At 44.2% G+C, this 21,337-nt stretch overlaps 2 protein-coding genes across 16 annotated transcripts in view; one reads left to right on the forward strand and one right to left on the reverse strand.

Moving 5' to 3' along the window:
• Positions 1 to 21,337, forward strand: part of LOC309344650 (uncharacterized protein) — a 116,220-nt gene that overhangs the window by 21,046 nt on the left and 73,837 nt on the right. For 5 of the 15 annotated variants that reach the window (XR_014157803.1, XR_014157804.1, XR_014157805.1 and 2 more), the window contains one exon: positions 6,948 to 8,319. The exons of 5 other annotated variants lie outside the window; for them this stretch is intronic. Coding sequence is in view for 1 of the 10 variants with exons in the window: in XM_081867281.1 (XP_081723407.1) it covers positions 11,368 to 11,495 (128 nt within the window). In the remaining 9 variants the exon portion in view is untranslated. Of the gene's footprint in view, positions 1 to 5,983; positions 6,185 to 6,947; positions 8,320 to 11,367; positions 11,935 to 12,280; positions 12,889 to 16,669; positions 16,800 to 21,337 lie in introns of those variants that run through there. 5 more of the 15 variants (XR_014157801.1, XR_014157808.1, XR_014157800.1 and 2 more) reach the window with 5 other exon arrangements.
• On the reverse strand, positions 1,815 to 5,260 carry JUN (Jun proto-oncogene, AP-1 transcription factor subunit). Its single transcript, XM_081866468.1, has one exon. It carries the CDS (start codon positions 4,157 to 4,159, stop codon positions 3,212 to 3,214), a length of 948 nt encoding a protein of 315 aa, XP_081722594.1. The 5' UTR covers positions 4,160 to 5,260; the 3' UTR covers positions 1,815 to 3,211.

Here is a 21,337-nt window from a genome sequence, read left to right on the forward strand (position 1 = left end):
CGGGACACAAGTTTTCATGGCCTTCTAGTGGCTATGATGGCTCATTTACCGGAAGTAATGTCTTTAGCATTAACTCTGGAAGTGTAAACTCGATCCTGACCAAACTAAGCCTCCTGGTGTATGTTTTGCTCTAAGAGGCTTAGTTTGGTCAGAATCGAATATACACATCCAGAGTTAACGCTAAATACATTACTTCTGGTAAATAAGCCACCATAGCCACTATAAGGCCATGAAAACTTGCATCCCGGGCTTTTTAGACTTGTCCACCGATGTACTATCTGAAACCAAAGAGGTGCATTGGTTGCCAGGTGTTGGGGTTTTTTCCAGCTCTCCTATCCCACTAGTAGGTTTGAGGTAAACATCATTTATTTCTAAGTGAACCCCTTGCGAGTTGTGATTCATTGAGGAAACTTTTTAAAGAAGATAATTTTGATTTTTGCAGGCCATATTGTTTCAGCTAGAGCTGTCCCCTTTTGTTCTTAAGGACCTTCTATACATTGAACAGCTGATGGACAGGCAAGGATATATTCCTACTTTCAAGGAAGAGTTACACCCATTGAACTTCTGTTTGTCAGGAAGTAAAATCAAACAAATCTTGTCCCCACCTTCTAAAAAACAAAAAAAGGTTGCAACTCTAATACAGGCCTGGTTGGTTCCATTCATCAGACAGACATAACCTGCTTCTTTTCTTCAGTAGTCAAGAATCGGTTAACTCCCAAGACTCAGTCTCTGGCACTGCTGGAATTATGTTTTAATGGACCAGTACCTCTTACCTGCTAATGTCTTGAGTTTTAAAGAGGGGTGGGGGGTTAATAAGATCAAAAGTAATTGAATTCAAAAATAGCTTTAGAATTTTGAAAGTGTAAGTTACACAGATCAGTATTGAGGAAAGTTAGGAATATAGGAAACTGCCTTTCAGACAAGAGATCTTGTTCACTAGGCTTATGCTGAGATTTAATACAGGACCTATTGCATGCAAGGGATGTTCTCCTCAGCCGAGGTAAAGGTTCTCTTGCAAATCTGAGGAACCTAAGAAAACATTTTGCCTTTTGAGTTTTCTAAGTCCCAAAAAATGCAATAACACTTGGTCTCAGCTAAATATTTTTGACAGCCCAATCTTATGGTTACTTGGAGAAGTCCTATCACATTTAATGGTACTATTAAGTAATTGTGCATAAAGGTGCATTTTAAGATTACAATCCCATGTTTACTACATAGGATGGCCCATTGTAATAAATGGGACTCCCTTCCAAATGTCTTTAGAATTACACTGAACCTGTGCATCACTCAAGTGTCTTGTTGAACACACTTCATGTACCTAAACATGTTTACTTAGAAACAAGCTCCAAGTTTGAAAACCCTTGCTCTCTAGCAAGTTTCCATAGGACTGCAACTTGGGTGGGACTTGCTTCCAAATAAACCTAGCTAGAGGACACTGTTCTTTGTATTCCCCAGAGAAACAACTGGGACGTGTGCAGCCTGACCTAAATGTGTTCACTCAGAAGTAAATCCCTCTAAGTTAAAATGCAGTTCGATCATAGGATAGCAACCTTAAGATACATTCTTAGGCATATATGTTCAAAAGTAAGTCTCATTCATTTCAGCAGACTGAGGATCACATTAGTCCTCTTTTTGCTGCATATGAAGATCTTCTATTGAAAAACAAAAGAGCAATAATCTTAATGTCTTTCTGCCCAAAATGCAAGTGCATTTTATGGCTCAAGTTTCAAAACACACCAACCAGTTTAAGTTGCATCCCCACCCCCCCTTTCTGGTGAAACAAAGTCATAAGCGGGAAAAGGAATTCAAATCTGTTGAAAGAGTAATAGAATGACTTTATTGGACAACAGGCATAGCAATAAATACTCATGAACAGAGACTCTTTTAGATAACAAAAACATGAAGGTGACAAATTGCCAGATGAACGTTCCCTTTTTGAAAACTTTTCCTTGTCTTCAGGCAAAGAATATTTGCTTAACTTGGACACATAAATTGGGAATGACCAGTTACATTTGATAACTCACGGTGCAGAGCAGTGGATGCAACAGAACTCTACTCTTGCCCATCCCATTTTACTTCAGTTAGTTTTTAAAACTATGTCACTAGTTCCTTGTAGACCATACAGACTGCAAGTTCAATTGATCAGACAGGCAGGATCTATGTTTCTTTCCAACACAGGGGGTCATTTATGTGCCCTCCAGTTAATAGAGGATAGAAGAAACAGTCTTATGGCACCTTAAAATCAGGAATGCCAAAAGACATTTTTGTTGTTGCTAAAGCTGCAATCCTGTTATGGATATCGCTCCGAGAACAAGTCCCACTGGACTCAATGGGACTTACTTCTGAGTAGGCATGGGCAGGTTTGCACAGTTACAGAAGTGTTGGGCTTCCCCCTCCCCCCTTTACAGCACTAGTTAACAATAGTTTAACATCTAACCACAAGTTCATTCTGTATATGCCTGTCTTAATGGTACTAATCAAAGAAAGTGGGTGACTTATTATTGTTTTTTTTAAGAAAACATACCAACCCTTTATGCATTTCTTGTTCAGAACAAAAAAAAAAAACATTTAAAAAATTATATACTTTATTACAAATGGAAAAAACTCAAAGGTTGCTAAAAAAAAATCTCTTATTTACAAACAATACTGGGCAGAACCCAAATGAACATAAAAATAACTTACAAAGTCATGAAGTAGTTTTATTGACATTAATCAGCTGTCATAAAATAAAAAATATATATGTACATACACAACTCGACTTGAAGGCAGGCAGTATAGTTCAGCTTCTGTTGTTAGCCTCCCACAAACTCCCTCCCCATTTTTATTTTTATTTAAGGAGTACTAGAGAAAGCAAATCTACAGTGTCTACTGCAGTTTAACCTTTAATACTGAATGATCGTTGAATGTTAGGTCCATGCAGGTCTTGGTCAATGTTAAAAGAAAAAGGTAACACAAGGCTTCTTCATGCCTCGTCTGAATAGAACAGCCCTCTTGCGGAGCTGGGCTGTCAACTGGTTTGCCACCACCTCAAACCAAAAGGCACACCAGTCTCTCTCCACGCATGCTTTGGGGGAAGAGGGGGGCACTCTCCGGAATCAATGCCTTTCAGCCTTTTCTTCCCGCCCGCCCCCCAAGTGAAGCTTTCCACCTCCCAACTTCCTTCTTTTTTTGCTTAGTTTTGCCCCATCACACAAGTTACTTTCCAGTCTCTTCAAAAAGTTTGCAACTGCTGTGTGAGCATTAGCTGGCACCCACTGTTGACGTGATTCATGACCTTCTGCTTCAGCTGTGCAACCTGCTCTCGCAGCATATTGGCAGTGGATGCCAGCTCCGAGTTCTGGGCTTTCAAAGTTTTGACTTTTTCCTCCAACCTGGCAATGCGCTCCAACTTCCTTTTCCGGCACTTGGAGGCCGCAATTCGGTTTCTCATGCGCTTCCTCTCAGCCTTGATCCTCTCCTGGGATTCCATGTCGATGGGTGACAGGGGAGGAGTCTCCCCGGGCATTTCTGGGACAGTCTGAGGCTCTTCTTTCAGAGCCTGAAGCCGAGGATGCTGCACAGGCATCTGGGGGTTCAGGTGATGTTGCGGAGGGTAGCTCAAGCTGCTGGCATTGTAGCTCGGCGCTGTGTTGAGTGCGTTGGGGTTGAAGTTGCTGAGGTTGGCGTAGACCGGAGGCTCACTGTGCAAGTTGGCACTGAAGCTGTTGTTTCCAGCCATGGAAGAGACGGGGGTCATGCCGGTGTTTGAAGGCTGGGCAGCAGAGGTGACGCTGGGGGGCATGGTGTTCTGGTTGTGCAGCTCTGCCAGCGCCCTGACAAACCCTTCAGCAAACCCTTCTTGCTCGTCGGTGACATTTTTTGGGCAGAGGAACTGGGTTGGGGTCGGCGTGGTGGTGATCAGCCCGTTGCCAGACTGGATGATCAGCCTTTCCAGTTCAGGAGAGGCCAGCTTGAGAAGGCCCACATCTGGGGAAGTCAGGATATCAGCATTCTTGTTCCTCAGGTGGGGCTTCAGGTTACTGGAAGGGTCAGCCAGGTTGAGAGTCATGTTCTGCTTCAGCACCTTGGGGTTATTATATCCGTAAGTACCACTCTCTGGCTGCACAAACGTCGTATTGATGGCATCATCGTAGAATGTAGGTTCCATCTTTGCAGTCATAGAATACAGTCCACAAGTTGGTCCTACTTAGGACAAACAAACAAACAAACAAACAAACAAGGAGAGGAAGCTGTGCCACAGCGTACACCACCCTTTCCCCCCTCTAAAAAAAACTTTTCAAACAGCTTTTCCGAGAGGAGAAGAACACAGAGAGGTGATGAATTAAAGTCTGGCTTTTTTGCCACAAGTCATTGGCTCGCTTGTCCCCGTTTTCCGCCCCCAAACTCCAAAAAGGAGGTCTGGATTTGACAAGCGGAGGCTTCCTCAGCTAAGAACAAGGTTCAGCGCAGTCATCAAGAGTGCGGAGCTCCAGAAAAACAACTCGCCCAAAAAGAGAGGAATAAAGTTCTTTATCGAAGTGCGGAATTTCCACTCCCGGCCAAGGAATCCCAGGAGTTAAAACGTGGCTTCTTATCGCTCCGAATTGGAGGGGGGGGTGAAGGTTCGCGAGTCCCACAACTTTGGAAAAGTCCTCCTTTCCCCCCCGCGACTCCTCGATGGCTCCCTCCTCCTCGTGGGAGGGTCCTATGCTGCGCCGGAGTGTTCGCGAGTTTTCAAACACACTTGTTTCGCGTCCTCTCCGCTTTTCCTCCTTTTCCAGTCTCTCTTCCCCACCAACACCGGAGTGGCTCTCAGTCACTGACTCGCCCCGAACGAAGAGTTTTCTTTTTCAGTTGGGGGGGGGGGGGGAGTTGCTGCAACTTCGGTCGCTCCTCACTTCGGGCTCCGATCCACAAGTTGCGGCGAGCAGTTGCGTCCCCGGACTCCGCGCGACCGGCTCTCCTCCGGGGACCCAGGCTCCGGAAACCTGTCGCTCCGCTGGCGGCGGCGGCGGCCGACCAAACACGCCCGGGCAAGATCCCAGCCAGGCGATCCCAGCCGCGCAGCCCAAGCGAGGCTCTGTCCGCTCGCCCTTCCCTTGGGGAGCAACGGGAGGGTCTCTCGAGCGCTCCGCGTCGCCAACCGGCCCGGTCTCTGCTGGCGCTGCCGCTTTCGCGGGTGTCTTTCCCGGTGCCGCTTTGCTGGGCGCGCTGCCGCTTTAAGCCGCCGCCGCCTCCTCCTCCTCCTCTGCCGCGCACTCAGCCCCACTCTGAGCTCTTTCCCAGCGTGGAGCCCAACACTTATCAGCGAGCAGTAACCCACTAAAAATAGCCCATGATGTCACCCCGGGGCCTTCCCATTGGCTGCAGCCGCCTCTCACGCGGGGAGGGGGAGGGAGGGCGGCCGGGCCCAGCCTGTTGCAGAGCAGCCCATCTCCATGGCCACCCCACCCCCTTCAGAAGCTTCCCAGCCCTCTTTCTTTTTTTTCCCCTTCCCTTCTTTGGTTCGCGGGGCATTGTGGGATGAGGTAATGCCTGGGCTCCGGTGCAGGGCATTGTGGGCTGACGTATTGTTTTTGAATATCTGGTTACCCGCTTAAGAGCTCTGGCCGGGTTGGAAGAACCGGGCAGGGATAGATACGCGCGCGCGGATCGGGGGGGGGGGGGCGCGGACGCGGCTGGAGATACCAAGTGCGAAATGTGAGAGGAGGGGGCGCTGGTGATACCAAGTGGGAAATAGAAGGGGTGGGACGACGCGCGCAAAGTTCGAAAGGGGCAACTTTAGGGTAGAAATAATAATACTGTAATCCATCATTTCCATAACCGAGCCCACGAGTTCCAAAGGGGTAACTTTGCGCAGAGTGCTGGGGAGGAAATTTAAAATATATACATTATTAATTTAATCCATCATTTTCATCACCAAGCGTAGAGTTCCAAAGGGGTAACTTTATGCAGAGTAACGGGGAGGAAATTTTAAAAAATATTAATTGATTAATTGATTATCTCTTTCCGCGGGAAATAGGGGCAGTTTGTCCCAGGCTTGATGCCACCTGATTTCACTGGACTTGGCTAAATGGGATTTCAGTCCTGTCCTAAGTAGCTTTCTGAGAAATCCCTCCCGCCTCTGCCATGCCCGGCAATCGCGTCCTTTAAGGAGGATTCCGGGGCTGCTGCTGTTTCACAGCACATGGATCCGGGGGAGGAGGTGCGATGGGCTGACTCTCACGTGATTTTTCTTCCTCCGCCTCGCCGGGCTCTCCCCCCCCCCTCCGGCGTCCTTCCCCAGCAGCCTAAGAGCTTCCAGGCAGGGGACAAGAGGGAGGGGCGAGAGAGAAAGAGAGAGGCTGCCTACTTATTTGGAAGTGCATCCCGCTGGCACCGGCTTCCTTCCGAGGAAGCTTGCGCCGGGATCGGGATGTCCTACGCTCACCGGCTGGAGAGAGGGGCAGTCCCGTGGAACTCTCTGCCTCTTGCTTCTGAGCCCGCACATTAGGCTGGAGGAGATCGGGGGCAGGGGGCTCAAAACCTCGTTTCCTTAACACACCTGCCGCCGCTGCCCCGAAGGATATCTTCCCGGGATGGGGTGTGGGCACTTTGGGCAGAGCTGTGCCTGCGCCGGGCCGTCTGCTTTGCCGCTTTACGATCCTCCCGGAGCGCGATAGTCTCCTTCAAGGCGGGAGGGGAGGGTCTGGTCTGTGTGTGTGTTTGTTTTTGAATCAGTGACATTATTTTTAAAAAGGAAAACTCGCGTGCAGCCGAAAAGGCTTCCTTCGTAGCCCACTGGTGCAATAGACCTTTGCGAGAGATCTTAAAAATCTCCGGCTTGTTTGCAATTCCGCCCCGCTACCTTTACGTTCAAAAATCGTCATGTTTTGGCCAGCTCCCGCCAAGAACTTGTTAACACTTTGTCTGCGCGATCCCTGCTAGTTTTTCCTTCACTCCTTTATTTTTCTCCCTCTTTGGTTCAGATCGGTGTGCTTAGTTTCAAATGCTGGGGACAGCGGGAAGAGAAGCGTCGGCTTCAACCCAGTCGTGACGGCGCATGAAAGGTGACTTCACCTGGCCAGTTTTGGCTACCGAGCCACATAGCTTAACCCTTTCTATCCCAGGGTCAGAAGCTGCCTTAAATCTCAATACTCTGCAAACAGCCGAAGAATGACGGAGATGTTAACAAAGCAAAACCAAAACCCACGATAAGCTCCAGAGGCAACTCCAAACACATTTACTTGGGTGCAAGTCCTGTTGAACAGCTTTCCCCATTTCCCTGCTTTTAAATTGTGAATTTTTGACTCCGATGAACTTTAGATTGCTTTTATAGGTTAATTGGCTCTGATTATTTCTCTGTGGTGTTTGACTCAGGTGCTGAATTTTTAATGCTGGGGTTTGTTTACTGGTTTTATTGTGTGGTGCTGTAATTTATTGTTGTACTTTAGTGTTTGGTTTATGAACAGCACACATAACACGGTTGTTGGGTGGCATTTGAACAATATTAATAAAGAAATGCAGTGGCACTTACTTCAGAGGAAATGTTCATAGGATTGTACTCACAGTCCAACAGATGCTTAATTTATGCATAAGCTACATCAGCATCAAAGGAGCTTTTAGGCAAAGGTGCATAGGATTTGGATTCTTGAGGCTTCTTTATTTCATAGCTGATGTTTTGGAAAGCTTAAGTGGCACATTATTGTTAAGAAACTTCTCTGTAACCATGAGAAATGAAAATGTTTTCATTTTAGCTTGGAAGAGATCCTACTAATCAGGATCTGCAACTAGTGCCCATTTCTGAAACAGAGTCTACCTTCAGCTTGGATGGAGCTGTTCATAACAACACAGCACAATCCTATCCATCTTTACTTGCAAAGAAGTTCCACTGTGTTCAGTGGGGTTTACTCTCCTAGAAGTGTGCATAGGTCCGCAAAGTGCCATAGCTCTGTGGTAGAGCAACTGCATTGTAAGCAGAAGGGCCCAGATTCAATCCTGAAACCCCAAATGGTTTTTGACCTTCTAGTGAGACAGTGGACATGATTTTCACCGCTTGACAGCTTCAAGAAAAATGCAGAGACCAAAACCAACCCCTGTCTATGGTGTTTATTGACCTAAGGCCTTCAACACTGTAAATTGTAATGCCCTGTGGACTGTTCTTCTAAGATTTGGCTGCCCAGATAAATTTGTGAACATCCTTTGGGTCCTCCACGATAACATGACAGTAACAATCGCAGATAACAATGGCTCTCAAAGCAAACCATTTACAGTGGGATACATTTGTAAATCAGTTTCATACAAAAAATAAGGTGGTATACAACAACAACCCCAATATTATAATAAAAGCACCAGGACACATCATTTGTTTGGCAAAAAAATCTCAGGTTTGAAAGACTAGTTTGCATTTGAAGGCATCTACCCCCAAACATGCAAGTATTTCTTTCGGAAGTTTATGTTCTGTGGGATACAGTCCCAAGCCTGTGGAACTGGAGGAAAGGGTAAAGGAAGAGTCAAAAGTTCAACTCTGCAAACCTTTTGAAATGGTATGGTTAGCCTGGGCCCATGGGTATAGCAAGAGGGGGGGGGGGGTGCAGCTGCTCCTACCTCCCAAATCAAGCAAGTAAATAAAAATACTTACGTGTGACATAATTAGTCAGTTTGTTAACTTGGTTCTGCCCCCGCCCCTTAAATCCTGGTTATGCCCATGCTTGGGCCTAGCAGTGATGCGAGGTGCAAGTACAGCATTCTGACTGCTGTCTTCTCAGCAGGCAACCCACACAGCCATGCTTACAAGGAAGAGAGCTGTTCTTTCTCAGCAGCTGCCTTGGAGGCTTGGTGGATGGGAAACAGAACAGGAGTAAAGCGACCTGGACTTTTTCAGGATGTCTACCTGGGTGAAGGCCTGGATAGGCTCTTTCTCAGTCAATTGCCCAATTGTTCTAGCAATTAGTTCACTTTCTTGCTCCATCTGCAAGTTCTGTTACGTCAACTTTATGAATTTGTTGTTTTTTCCATCCCCCAGCTTCGTCATTAACATTAAGATTCAAACTACGTAGAAGTGGTTACTGATCCTTCAGTTTCTAACAGTACAGTGCTGCCATAAATGAAATGGTATCTGTTGGGCTTGTTAGACCTCAGGAGTAAGCTATCCATTTATTCACCACCCACTGCTTCCCTTTTGTAAGCACTTAATGTAACAGAGACAGAGATTTCCTCTCTCATATACAAATGTGAAGTTTAAGGGTTGACTGTGTGACCAAAGCAGGTCATTCCAAGTCTTCTGAGGACAAGATGTAGGCCTGTACCTTTGGCAGATGAAATTTCAGACCATTAATTGTGCTCTTAATTATTTGGAAGCTATGTGGTCAGTTGAAAGTACTGGTCTCTTGCATGCTACTGTGACAATCTATAGTAGGCAAAAGTTAACACTGCCAAGTCATTCATGTCCAGTTAAGGTGTAATACTATCAATCATCATATGGGCACAGACCTGCTAATCCATACTATCCTGTTTGAGACATGTAGGTTTGGGCCAACATGGCTTCTTCTGCAGTGGCTCTTAAGGAGGGCATATAGGAGTCCTGCCCTTAGGCCTATTCCATCATGCCCCTTCTGTACCCACATATCTCCTACCTGTGGATTTTGCACATCATTACCCCTTCAATATCTAGCTGAAGAAAGGCATTCAATGAAACAGTGTTGACCCAATACCAGGACCACAGAGCACCATGAGGCAATTGGCTCTTGCAAGTCCACACCTGATATTATTGTGCTATTGTTTTGGCATATCAAAGGGTGTTACTTCCATGCAAAAGTTGAAAAATGGGACGTGGGGCATGAATGGGATCATGTGCTAATATGGCATGCAGTCATGTACAAGGCTATCGTGTTCTGAAATATCAGGCAGTGTTGGCTTTGGAAAGTCTTGGAAATCTCAGCTTTCCACTCAGCAGATCCCCTCTGTTCCCTTTGCTATAACGCAGGCATAGGCGAACTTGGCCCTCCAGATGTTTTGGGACTACAGCTCCCATCATCCCTAGCTAACAGGACCCAGGGGTCAGGGATGATGGGAATTGTAGTCCCCAAACAGCTGTAGGGCTGAGTTTGCCTATGCCTGCTATAATACAAAAGTAGTTCAAGGAAAGTAAAATTTAAAGACATAAATATCAAGAAATTGTGGCCTGCTGCCATGCAACTCAGTTTTTTAAAAGCACCATAAAAATCTACATGATTAATCTATTCCTTTAGGTATGTTTTTGCCAAATGCTAAAGAAAATATTCTTTTTATTGAAATGGAGCATAAACTCAGTCTTTTGCAGACGGCCTCCAATTGCATGTCTGAGTAAGCCTGTGAGTGGGCAGCTGTGCATCCTTCTGTAGAGAACACAACCACCACCACCTCTTTATTTGTAACAACAAGAAATATAACCATCCTAAAAATGTATTATAAATCATAATATCAATAAGTATTAAAAAAATCAATATAACATTGTCTAAGACAATACTAATAAGCTACCCTGATTTAACAGCTTAAAGCTAAACAGAGATAATAATGCTGAGCACAGAAATAAAAAGGTAGCATACAAAACTACAGATATTCCTTCATAATATACACATATACCATTTTTAGTATACGAAGTGAAATAAGTGTGCTTCTGCCATCTCTCAGCCAAACCTACCTTACAGGGTTGTGGTGAGGATAAAATGCAGAGGGGGAGATGTGTGTGCTCCACCTGGAGCTCCTTGGAGGAAAGGCAGGATATAAGGATAATAATGCATTAATAATTCTGTATAAGCAGAAGAGAATTTATGTGTAGCAAGTGTTTTGTTTTCTGTTGTCTTTTTTTGCTTTTCTTTCTGTTTCTGTTGCTGCAAACTAAAGAATTTCTATGCTACTTAAGATGGAAAGTAAAAGTTAAATAATAATAATAATAATTTTATAAATATTATTATTATTTTCCAAGTATGTGAAGACCATAGTGTTCCCAATGTGACTTACATTAATAGCAAACATATAAAAAGCATTAAAGTATACCATTAAAATTGCAGTAAGACTGTTGGTTTAAATAAACCAGACACAGTAAAATTCAATAATAATCAACAAAAAAATGGCACCAGGCAAAAACATTCCGATTTACCCTGGTCTTTAGCCATTAAATCATATAAGGCTTGTTAAAGCGGTGGGGGGCTGTTATTTTATCATTATGCTGTCTTCTTATTGTGATTTTTATTTTGTATTTATTAGTGTGCTCCCTAATGGAGAATCAGCTTTACCTCTTGCAAAGTTTTAAGTTTATCTGGTTTACCAACAGATAAAGTTCAATAGTGAAAGATCCTGTCAGTTTTCAGATTAGTTAGCCAGCGGCCCAGAAAGATTCCCGAATGCTTAAATTCTTTTTTTCAACAGAATTTGGCATCCTGTCCAGATTGACACCTCATACTGTTGCAGCAGCTGTCAGAGCAATAGGACTCTTGACAACCAGGAAGGAAGCACTGTGCCTAGCCAAAAACAGGGAAGGAAGTAAATCACTGTGAGATCAGAGGATGCAGTTGTAGATTGCAGCCTGAGGGATTCCTAAGCAAAACTGTCTGTCATTGTTGTGAACCTTTTGACTTCACTGAACAAAGGAAGTTAACCTTGCTCCCAGTCATCTAGTTCAGCTGGGTCTATAGAGGGTTTCCCCAGCTCTTTCTGGAAAAACCAACAGTGACTGAACCTGCCACCTCCTCCACACATAGATGAAGCTTGACACCTGAGCTTCAGGTTCAAATGTGGGCTCATATAATTGTTTAAAAGCCATTGTTCACTTGGAAATGTGGTGGGGCCTCTGCAGAGTGGGTATCTCCACCTACTTGCACTTGGCTGGCTCTTCAGGAAACCTATAATCATGTGCTGCACTTGGCTGATCTCTTGATTATACCTTCGTTACCTGATGCTGACACAAGGACACTGAAAAGCACGCACGTTCTCAAGGTGGGCACTCAGGATTACCTCACATGGATTATAGTTACCTGCCAAAACAGTTTCAGCAGCCTGCCCTACACCTGGCGACAAAAGATTGTGAAAAAGGCAGATAACATTTCTTCCTACCCTTTGGGTATATTGTAATTTCACTAACCAGGAATATTTATAAGTCCGGGTGTGGTCTAAAGTAGGGGTGGCAAAACCTGAGGGCTGCACAACCTTCTGAGGGCAACATGACAGTGTTGGGCAGGGGCAGAGGCAAACATGAGTGGAGTAATGAATGTAAACTGTTAAGTTGTGGGTGAACATATCAGACGACACAGCGATTCTTCAAACAGCTCTTGTTTATTCACAGGCCAGAACAGAACAGAACTGAACTATATCAGCCAGCCTGCTTATATAGAGCTCCACTACAACACAACAGTAACCACTTTCTGTAACTATCCAGTCACTGAACATCACTTTCAATTCCTTATTTGCATATGTGGACCTGAGTGAAAACTATCTACAGTATCCCCCTGCTGGCCCAGGGTGAGAACTTCAGTACATAACATATACTTTACCTGCGCACAGCACTCAACACTCACTCACACAGCCCTCCTGTCTTCCATTCAAGCAAGTAAGAGTCACCATCAGAGTTCAAGCATTCCATCCAGGAAAAACGGTGGGATGTACATAAGGAGCCCTTTTTGCAGTGCTATTTTTCTCACCATGAATGCCTCCCTCTTTATCTTAGAATAGCAATGACACCCAACTGAGAGGTTCTGGAACTGCGTTCTGTTGAGTTTCCCCTGAAAAAAAGCCCTGATGCTGACCTAAAGACGACATTGTGGCAGCTTTGCTCCTGCTCTGGTCCTGCTGCTGGTGTCAGTGAAACCATGGTTTGACTTAGCTCAACCTGGGCTCAAAGTTTTGTCTTCTTCCTTTGCTCCACCTGCAGCAAAGTTTTGTTCTTGAGTTTACAACTTGTGATAAACCACAGGAGACTCTGGGGAGGAGTGCAGGAACCTCCATCTTTTCCAGGAGCCCTCACACTTAATGTAAACACATTAAGTCATGGTTTGGCTTTGTGTTATGTGCAAGCCAGCTTATAGGAAAAAGCATAATACTCTTGATAATGTGAGAAGTCGATTGCCATTTCACTTAGAATCATAGAGTTGGAAGAGACCACAAGGGCCATTGAGTCCAACCCCCTGCCAAGCAGGAAACTTGCCTTTCCGCATCTGGATACAGCCTAAATCTCTGTATGTATTTAAGGTGGAACTAAGCAGTACAAGAAGAGACACCCAAAAATGGTCTGTCTAATTTTTAAGGACAGTGACTAATTTTTAAGGACAGTGACTTGGAGACAACATTCTGAAAAAGGAACAAAGTACAACATTCAGATATCTGGGCATCATTTGTAAGGTGCCAGTCTTCATTGCTTCTTTAATTCAGCTTTAGGCTGGCCTAAGCTAGGTAAACCATAGAGAAGGGTAAATGTCTGGGGGAAAATAGCATGGCTCTTCTTTGTTCCATTTTAAGACATGTTCGGTTTTTGTTTTCTCTTTTGCTAATTCCTTACATTAAGCATGGAGTGGGGGTGGTGTTTGGCCAGCCAATCCAGCATAAATGTCCAGGGCACAGGTGTTCAGTTTATTGCCAGTTGTTTTCAGGTAGACATCATCAAGGAAGTCACAAGGCCAGTTCCATGGTTGAAGCCTGCAGGCTGTGCCGGATTTACGTATAACTAAACAAGCTATAGCTTAGGGCTCCACTCTTTTTTTGGGGGGGGGGGCAAAAAAATTAAAGAAAAAAACCACTGGATGTACATTTCCAAAGTATAAGATAAAAAATAAATAAAATAAAACCCTCATACAGCAACAGTGTTTTGTGTTGTGTAGGCTCCTATTTATGTACAAATGGCTTTAGATACCTATTAGGTCCATAAATTACCATATAGCATATACCGGTATTCAACACAAAAAACAGCAACAATTTGTTGTTGACAGAGGACAGCTAGACCTATTACCTTCAGTAGCTTAGGGCCTCATCAAACCTAAATCCAGCCCTGCCTGCAGGAAATAAACCTGTGGACCTCCAAATGCTGGATTCCAACTCCTATTAGATCCTGCCAGCATGGCCAATGGTCAGGGATGATGGGAACTGTCATTGAAGAACATAGGGAGGGCCAAAGTTTTCCCATCCTGAATGCAGTCAGTAACACAAACTTCTTGAACGGCTTGAGCAAATGGGATTACCAATTGAGAACCTGCATGGTCAAGGTTAGGATAATGGAAGTAACATGAAAGGCAAAGAAAGTAGTGTGCAAAAGAGAGCCCTGTAATGCACACCTTTTAAACTTGGTAGTCAATGATGCCTGTTAAATGTTGTCTGGAAGCAAATGGTTTCTTCAGTTTGGTTCAACAGGTCTATAATTATTTCTTTGCACTGGCCATGTATCAGACTTAGGCATAACTGTTAAGCCATTGATTGAAACAAGTTGGGAGAGTTGCATTGATGCTTTGAAACTACTGAGCTATCATCTTGGAAGTATATATGATGCTTTAATAGAGATGCTTGATGACACAAGCCTAAACGATTTATCTGGAAATACTTCCTGAACTGAAGCTAAGGCCCTTGCTGATGCAGATTATAAGTTCAAGTTTGTGGTATCCCTTGTTGCATGGTACAACATCCCTCTTGAAGTCAGTCTTACAATCAAGCTTCTATAAAACAAGGAAGCTGATTTAAATTAAGCTACAAGCCAATTGCAAGTAACCAAGAATTGCCTTGTGGGCTGCAGGTGTGATGATGGATGCTACTGAGCAAGTTTTGGTAGATGCTACTGTTCAAACCTCCAGTCAATCATGAAGCTTACTAGGTGACCTTTGTCCTGTTACTGTCAAATAGGCCTACCTTGCAGGGTCACAGTGAGGATAAAATGAAGAGGGAAAGAAGCATGTGTCTCTCATTGCTCAAAAGATTTTGATAGTCTTATTAAAAATAATAAACAATGTTAACCTTGTATGTTAGCTTAGATTGGCAGCCACTGAGCTCTAGGGCTGGAAATGGTGATTTGTAGGTTATTAATCTCCTGCCAACCTAGCAGTTCGAAAGCACGTCAAAGTGCAAGTAGAAAACCTTCTGGCGGGAAGGTAAACGGCGTTTCCGTGTCCTGCTCTGGTTCGCCAGAAGCAGCTTAGTCATGCTGGCCACATGACCTGGAAGCTGTATGCCGGCTCCCTCGGCCAATAAAGTGAGATGAGCACCGCAACCACAGAGTCGGTCACGACTGGACCTAATGGTCAGGGGTCCCTTTACCTTTAATCAATGAAGAGACTGAGCCCCCATATTTGCTATCTACTGTTGCCCCGCAGAGCCATATACAGATTTCAGCCCTCTAGCCTTCGGGGAGAAACACACACACACACACACACAATTTCTGGGAACCAGATGTTGTCAGGGCCTGCTTTTGTGCTCCTTGTTGTAATATTGTTGTGTCTGGGAGCAGCAGTGTCGACAGGTTCATGCTGGAAACTGAATTGTTGCCATGCTCCATTATTTGGCTAGAGGCTGTTGTGACTCTAGACAAACCAGTTTTGCAGGGTTTTTAAGCTGGATGCTGGAGAATCTAAAATTGCCCCCATAAACACGGCTGGCGCTGCAGTTTTGGTTGGAGTGACAGTAGCAGACACTTATTGGAATAATGCCCATGACCAGTAAAGCAAAAGCAAGGTTTGCAGCACCTTACAAGCACCTTTACTATGGCATAAACTTTCATGGTCTAGTGTCCACTTTGTCTGAATGAGGCAGGAAGTGTAATCCTTGGTTGTCGGTGTATATAGACCGTGGTGTGTGTGCGTGGGTGTGGAAGCAGTGTGATCAGGGGGGAATGAAAAGTAAAAAAGTACAGATGGTGACAATTCAATTAGGACTAGAATGCATGCAAAATAAGCATAGCAACCCTTTTCTAAAGAAGCGAAAGGTGATAAAAACACTCAACTTATTAATGCGGAATTAATATAACAACTGCGGTGGAACACTGCTTTCTTTGCATACATTCCTTCTATACATTGGGATTGTCACATTTCATTTTCCTCTGACCTCGTTGCTCGGTACTTGCAGCTGAGGGTGTCACTCCATGCCTCTGATGAAGCGAGCAACAAATTCGTTGTTACTGTTTCCCCTGCAACACAGACGACTCTTCTGAAAAACATGACCAGAGCATAAGAAGAGCCCAGCTGGATGAAGCCAAAGACCCATCTAGCCCTAAGGTCCCGTTTGCACATCGGCCAGCCACATGCCTATGAGAAAGATGCAAGCAGAACCTCAGTGCAACAGACATGATCAGAAAACGGTATTTGGAGGCTTACTGCCTCCAGTAGCCATAGTGGCTAGTATCTCCTCACAGTCTTATCCTCCATGAATTTGTCTTTTAAAGCCATCCAAGTTGGTAGCCATCACTACCTCTACTTTGTGAGGACCGACAATAACCCATTCCCCCTGCAATGTCCAGAGTAATTCATAGGAGCCAACTCCAAGGGGGCAAGGGGTCTTCAGCAGCCCCCCCATAAACTATTTGAAGGGGCATTGCCATTCAACTGGTATGCATGCACTGTGTCATGTGATCGATTGGGGGGGGGCTTACCTGCTCCCCCAATATTTTATTCAAGTTGGCACCCCTGTATCGGATACATTTTTAAATAAATAAATATTCACCACTACAGCAGTCTGGGCGACAGTCTCTTCCATTCCCCCACAGAAATAACTGTCTGCAATACAATCCCCGAGGTTCCAGCTTCCTGGGCCACCACCCATTCCCTACCGAATTGCTGCGGCATCACCAGGCTTGTGATCATCTTCATCCCTCCTGCCTACCACCTGCTCTGCCCTTTCATTGTTTATTCAGCATCTTGGCTAGCAGCAGCAGCATTCTGTCAATGTGTTAGCTAAACAAAAGCCCTTCTCAAGACTTTGGTGCTGTGTCAATAAATCGGGTGTTGCATTTAGAGGTGCCACAGATTGAAGTTTAGAAGAGAAGAGGCTCCCTCCAAAGACGAGGGTGTGTGAGTAAGCGTGCCGGGCTTAACAGCTTTTCCTTCTCCCCAGTGGCGATTGCAACAGGATTGCAACAGCCCAGCCTAGCTGAGCCACTGCACGTAGTACGGATGTGTCTGCAGTGCTAACTTCGAGAGAAGACACGAGGCAGGGATTCTCACAATGGTTTCCTGAGCTCTGATAGCAGCCTGGTTTTCACTGGAAGAATTCCTTCCCTTGCTCATTGTACTCTTAAGGCTTTGTGGAGTTTGCTCAAGTTCGAGAAAGAGGACAACCTACCTGAGTGGTTTATCACAAGCAGCCCTGGCTTGAAAGTGTGCTTGTCACTTCCTTATTTAGTTTACATTTCCTGCCTCTGCCGTGCATGGTAAAATTCAACATAATAATTTTAAAATATTTCTCCCAATATTGGTTCCACAATAATAACACAAGACTGTTGCTGAGTCATAAGAGTCATTCAAAGGCACCTGAATCCCACTGTATGTCTGCTCAAAAATAAATCCCATGCTGTTCAGTGAGGCTTACTCCCAGGTAAGTGTGTATAAGGCATCAAATACACTTAGTTGCCTGGGACACATTTCCCAGCCCCAGTAGCTAAGGGCCATAACAGAGAGCAATCTCCAACAAAGTCTTGTTTCCTGGGTGGAACTTGGTTATTGGCATCTCTCTCCCCCCCCCCCCATTAGTTGTTCAGCTTCCCTTTTCTGATATCTGCTTGGTAAATTTTATCTCAGTTACAGATGTTGGAAGCTGCCTTATACTGAATTGCAGGGGCAGCCCTAGACATTTTGCTCCCTGAAGCAAAATGTCCCGCTCAACTTCCTAAAGTCAATAATGACAGAGACAGACACAACTTGCCAGGGAGGGCATGCCACAAATGGGGAACCACCACTGAAAAGGCCCTGTCAAGGGTCAATGACAACCAAAAATAGAAGCCACCTATTTTTGACAACACAGGAAGTATTTCGGGCAGCAGTTGTGGGGAAGTGAAATGGAAGATGCTGGGATGTCAGGGTTTCTAGAAGGATGCTCTGAGTGCAATAAGCTTCCCAATATAATTACTGCAAATTCATTTTAATGTGACTATATATTCATGAGTAAAACTCTAATGTGATGGCATCATAACTGGCATGTCCACATTCACTCATCCTTTTGGATTTATCTCATTTCCTTGCTGCTTACCAGAAGCAGAAGCACAACTCTGACCTACTGTCTTTTTTCATCCAAACCCACCTCAAGGACCATGTTTGGTATGAGTGAACATGGTCCTCTGGGTAGACAGCTTGTGGCAGTGGCCCAGTTAATATGTCCCAAGTGGAGCAGTCACATACCACCACCACCCCGCCCCGCCTCTGGCCCTGTGTGGAGCAGTTCCACAGTCACAGAACATATCAGCCAATAGAACCATGCCACAGGTTAATATCCACATTACAAGGAATACCCTAATGTTAGAAGAAGAAAGGAGGAAGGCATAGGTGAAACTCAACATGAGTTCCATCATGATACGCATTAAGTCAATAGGTGAGGGACACGTTCTGGGTCACCGCCTCAAAGGGTGTGCACTTAAGATAACACAGTCAGATTCCAAGATATCTACATGGTCTATTGGTTGCGTAGCATGAAGATAAGATGCACATTTGTGCTACATATATGGTAGTGCTTTCCGTTTGAGAAATGGTTTTGTGTATTCACCTTTGACCACCATTACCAGTGTGTCATGCCTTCAGCTCTGTTTGCTTTTGAAAACTTCATTTATACTTCCCTGACCTATTTTAGATAAATGGGCTCTTGGAAAGGCTTAAAAGAAATAGCAAGGCAAAGTTCCATGCATTTTACCAGAATGTAGAGCATGACCTCTCCCCACCACTGTAATCCAGAACAAAACTCTTGAGGTTGAACAAGGTCAACAAAAACCCAGCAAAAGGAAATGCTTATTAGACACATGCATGGTTTTATCTGTGGAACTGCCCTAGGATGTATTCTGCCCACCTAACATATATGGTTATAATCCATGACTGCCAAAAATGCGGTCTTCATTTCCAGAGATAGGCTATCTTTGACTGTTGCTTCCTAGAATTTCTCCATCTCATCCTCATTGTTGATAGAAAGCTAACATTGAGCAAGAACCGGTCTGACTCAACACAGCAGTCCTTGTCTTCTTTCCTCCTATAACAGCTTCCTTCCTCCTATAAGATCATAATGGTAATTTGAGGATCCACACTGAAGTTCATTCTTACAATCCAGCAATTAAATGAGGTGGTTATCCTAACGAAAGCCATAGTCTGAACTAATGAATACTTAGAAAAATGTACTTCCCAAGGACAAGCAGTTGCTCCCTTCGTTTTTCCACTACATTATTTTATCATCCCAATCTACATACACAGACACATGCACACTCCAAAGCCTTAGTTTTCTCTAAAGCTAGAATCCCAAAAGTTGGCTCAAAAACCATTCCAAGCAAGTGAGAGGAAGCTGGGGGGCGGGAATGAGGCTGTTTGTGAAATGGCAGATTCTCTGTCACTTCCAGGTACGAAACAGCAGCAGACAAATCTGGCAAGACAGAAATCAGTCACCCACAGACTGGATTTCTCCCAAGAGCTGCCTGTTGCTTCCTGCTGGTTGTATGAGGAGGAAACGAATGAATATTGTGTTGGAGATGTTATTGTAGTGCCAAGAGATGCTTAGGAAATCTTGGTACGAAGCAGAAAATGTCAGTATTATTGGCAGAGGCCAACAAAACGTTTCTTTGCATGTTCTTCCTTTTCATGGTACCATCGTAGTGGAATGTAACACCTCAGAGGTGCAAGCTTTCCTAGGAGTGAAGTTACGGTAGTTAAAAATGTAAGGCAGTCAAGATTATAGTTTTTTATTCTCCTTTCATACCTTGGCGGGGGGGGGGGACTGTTTGGACTCAACATGTAGCATCTGTTCCAAATCAGTTAGTAAAGATTCAGTTTCAACTTACCTTTTTGTCTCTTTTTATTTTTCAATTAAACCTGGTGAGAATTGTAGGTGACAATTTAGTTTTAGCAAATTAAAAATGCTGACCAGAATCGGCAACTGCTGATACCAACTGCTCAAGGGACATGATCAGGTTCATTGCCTCTCTCACGCCTCACAATTATATCCTGAACAGTAGCGAGGACTACTTGGCAGGCTAGGCAAACACACAAAGCAATATATCCGCTGGAATTTTGCACACTGCTTCCAGTGAAAGAGCAATGACAAGGTGGCACTAGAGGTCTCCATTCTGGGAGCACCGCCTGACCCCACCATCACACATGCTAGCATATCTCCATAATCATTGGGACCCCATGTTTCTGAAACGTCCTCTCTGCCAACCATCACTACACTTTCGGCGGGTGAGGGACTGTCCTTTGCAATCTCACAAATTAAGTTTTTAAACAACAGATCAGTGCTGCTCATTGCAATTTGACATTCCACAAATCAAAAGAGATGCAGACAACATTCTGGAGAAAACAATAAATGACACAAACAATATAATAAGCCATTATATGCTTTGCTCAGACCACAATCCAAACAATATCTGATTATTATTTACAGAACTGTGTTAAAAATCTGGTCTCTTTGGGATAATAGATGAGTTGGGTCACTTCAATGTATAAAATAGTTTGCAATATTCAGCATTTATAATTTGTTTCCTTTCCATTCTTTAGTTCTGGAAGTCAAAAGGAAATTGGTCAAATAACTAACTGATATTAAGAACAGTTTGTCTCTTTGCTGCTTCAGATTCTTAAATCTGCAGCCTCTAAGGTTTTTTGTTTGTTTGTTATCACTGTAATCATTGTAATCTAAAATACTAAGAGGTGTTGTTTCATTTCTTCACTTCAGGATTAGTATGCACACAGAGGGACTAACCTGTTGTGCATTTTCTAAACTAGAACCACTTTTGCATTTAGAGAACAATAAATTAACTATACAATAGCCTGGTCCCAGAATCACTGAAGGGCTCTCTCGTCCAATCTAAGCCTGCCCAGTCACACTGATTGTTGCTCCATGTTTTCCTGACCACACAGGAAACAGCCTTCTCAGAATTTGGAATTCTTTCCCCTGGGAAGCCTGTTTGTCGTCTTCCTGCTGTTCTGATGTAAAGGATGTTTGAAAATCATTCTTCCAAATGACACTTGGAAGCATAGTACTGGCTGCCACTGTATTTGCAGAGTCTGCTGCTCCTCGTTGCTTTAAATAATTTTACTGCTTTTTATGCTTTTAGGTTTGTGTTAGCATTTGCTTTGGCTTTGTACCAGGTGGAATAGAAATGCTAATTATTAACAGCAACTACTACAATACAAAACACTGAAAAATATGGATGATTGCGTGGTAATGAACTCTGATCCATAATACCAAGGTA

This window comes from Podarcis erhardii (genome assembly GCF_964252035.2).
Source record: "Podarcis erhardii genome assembly, chromosome: 6".
Classification (NCBI taxonomy): domain Eukaryota; kingdom Metazoa; phylum Chordata; class Lepidosauria; order Squamata; family Lacertidae; genus Podarcis; species Podarcis erhardii.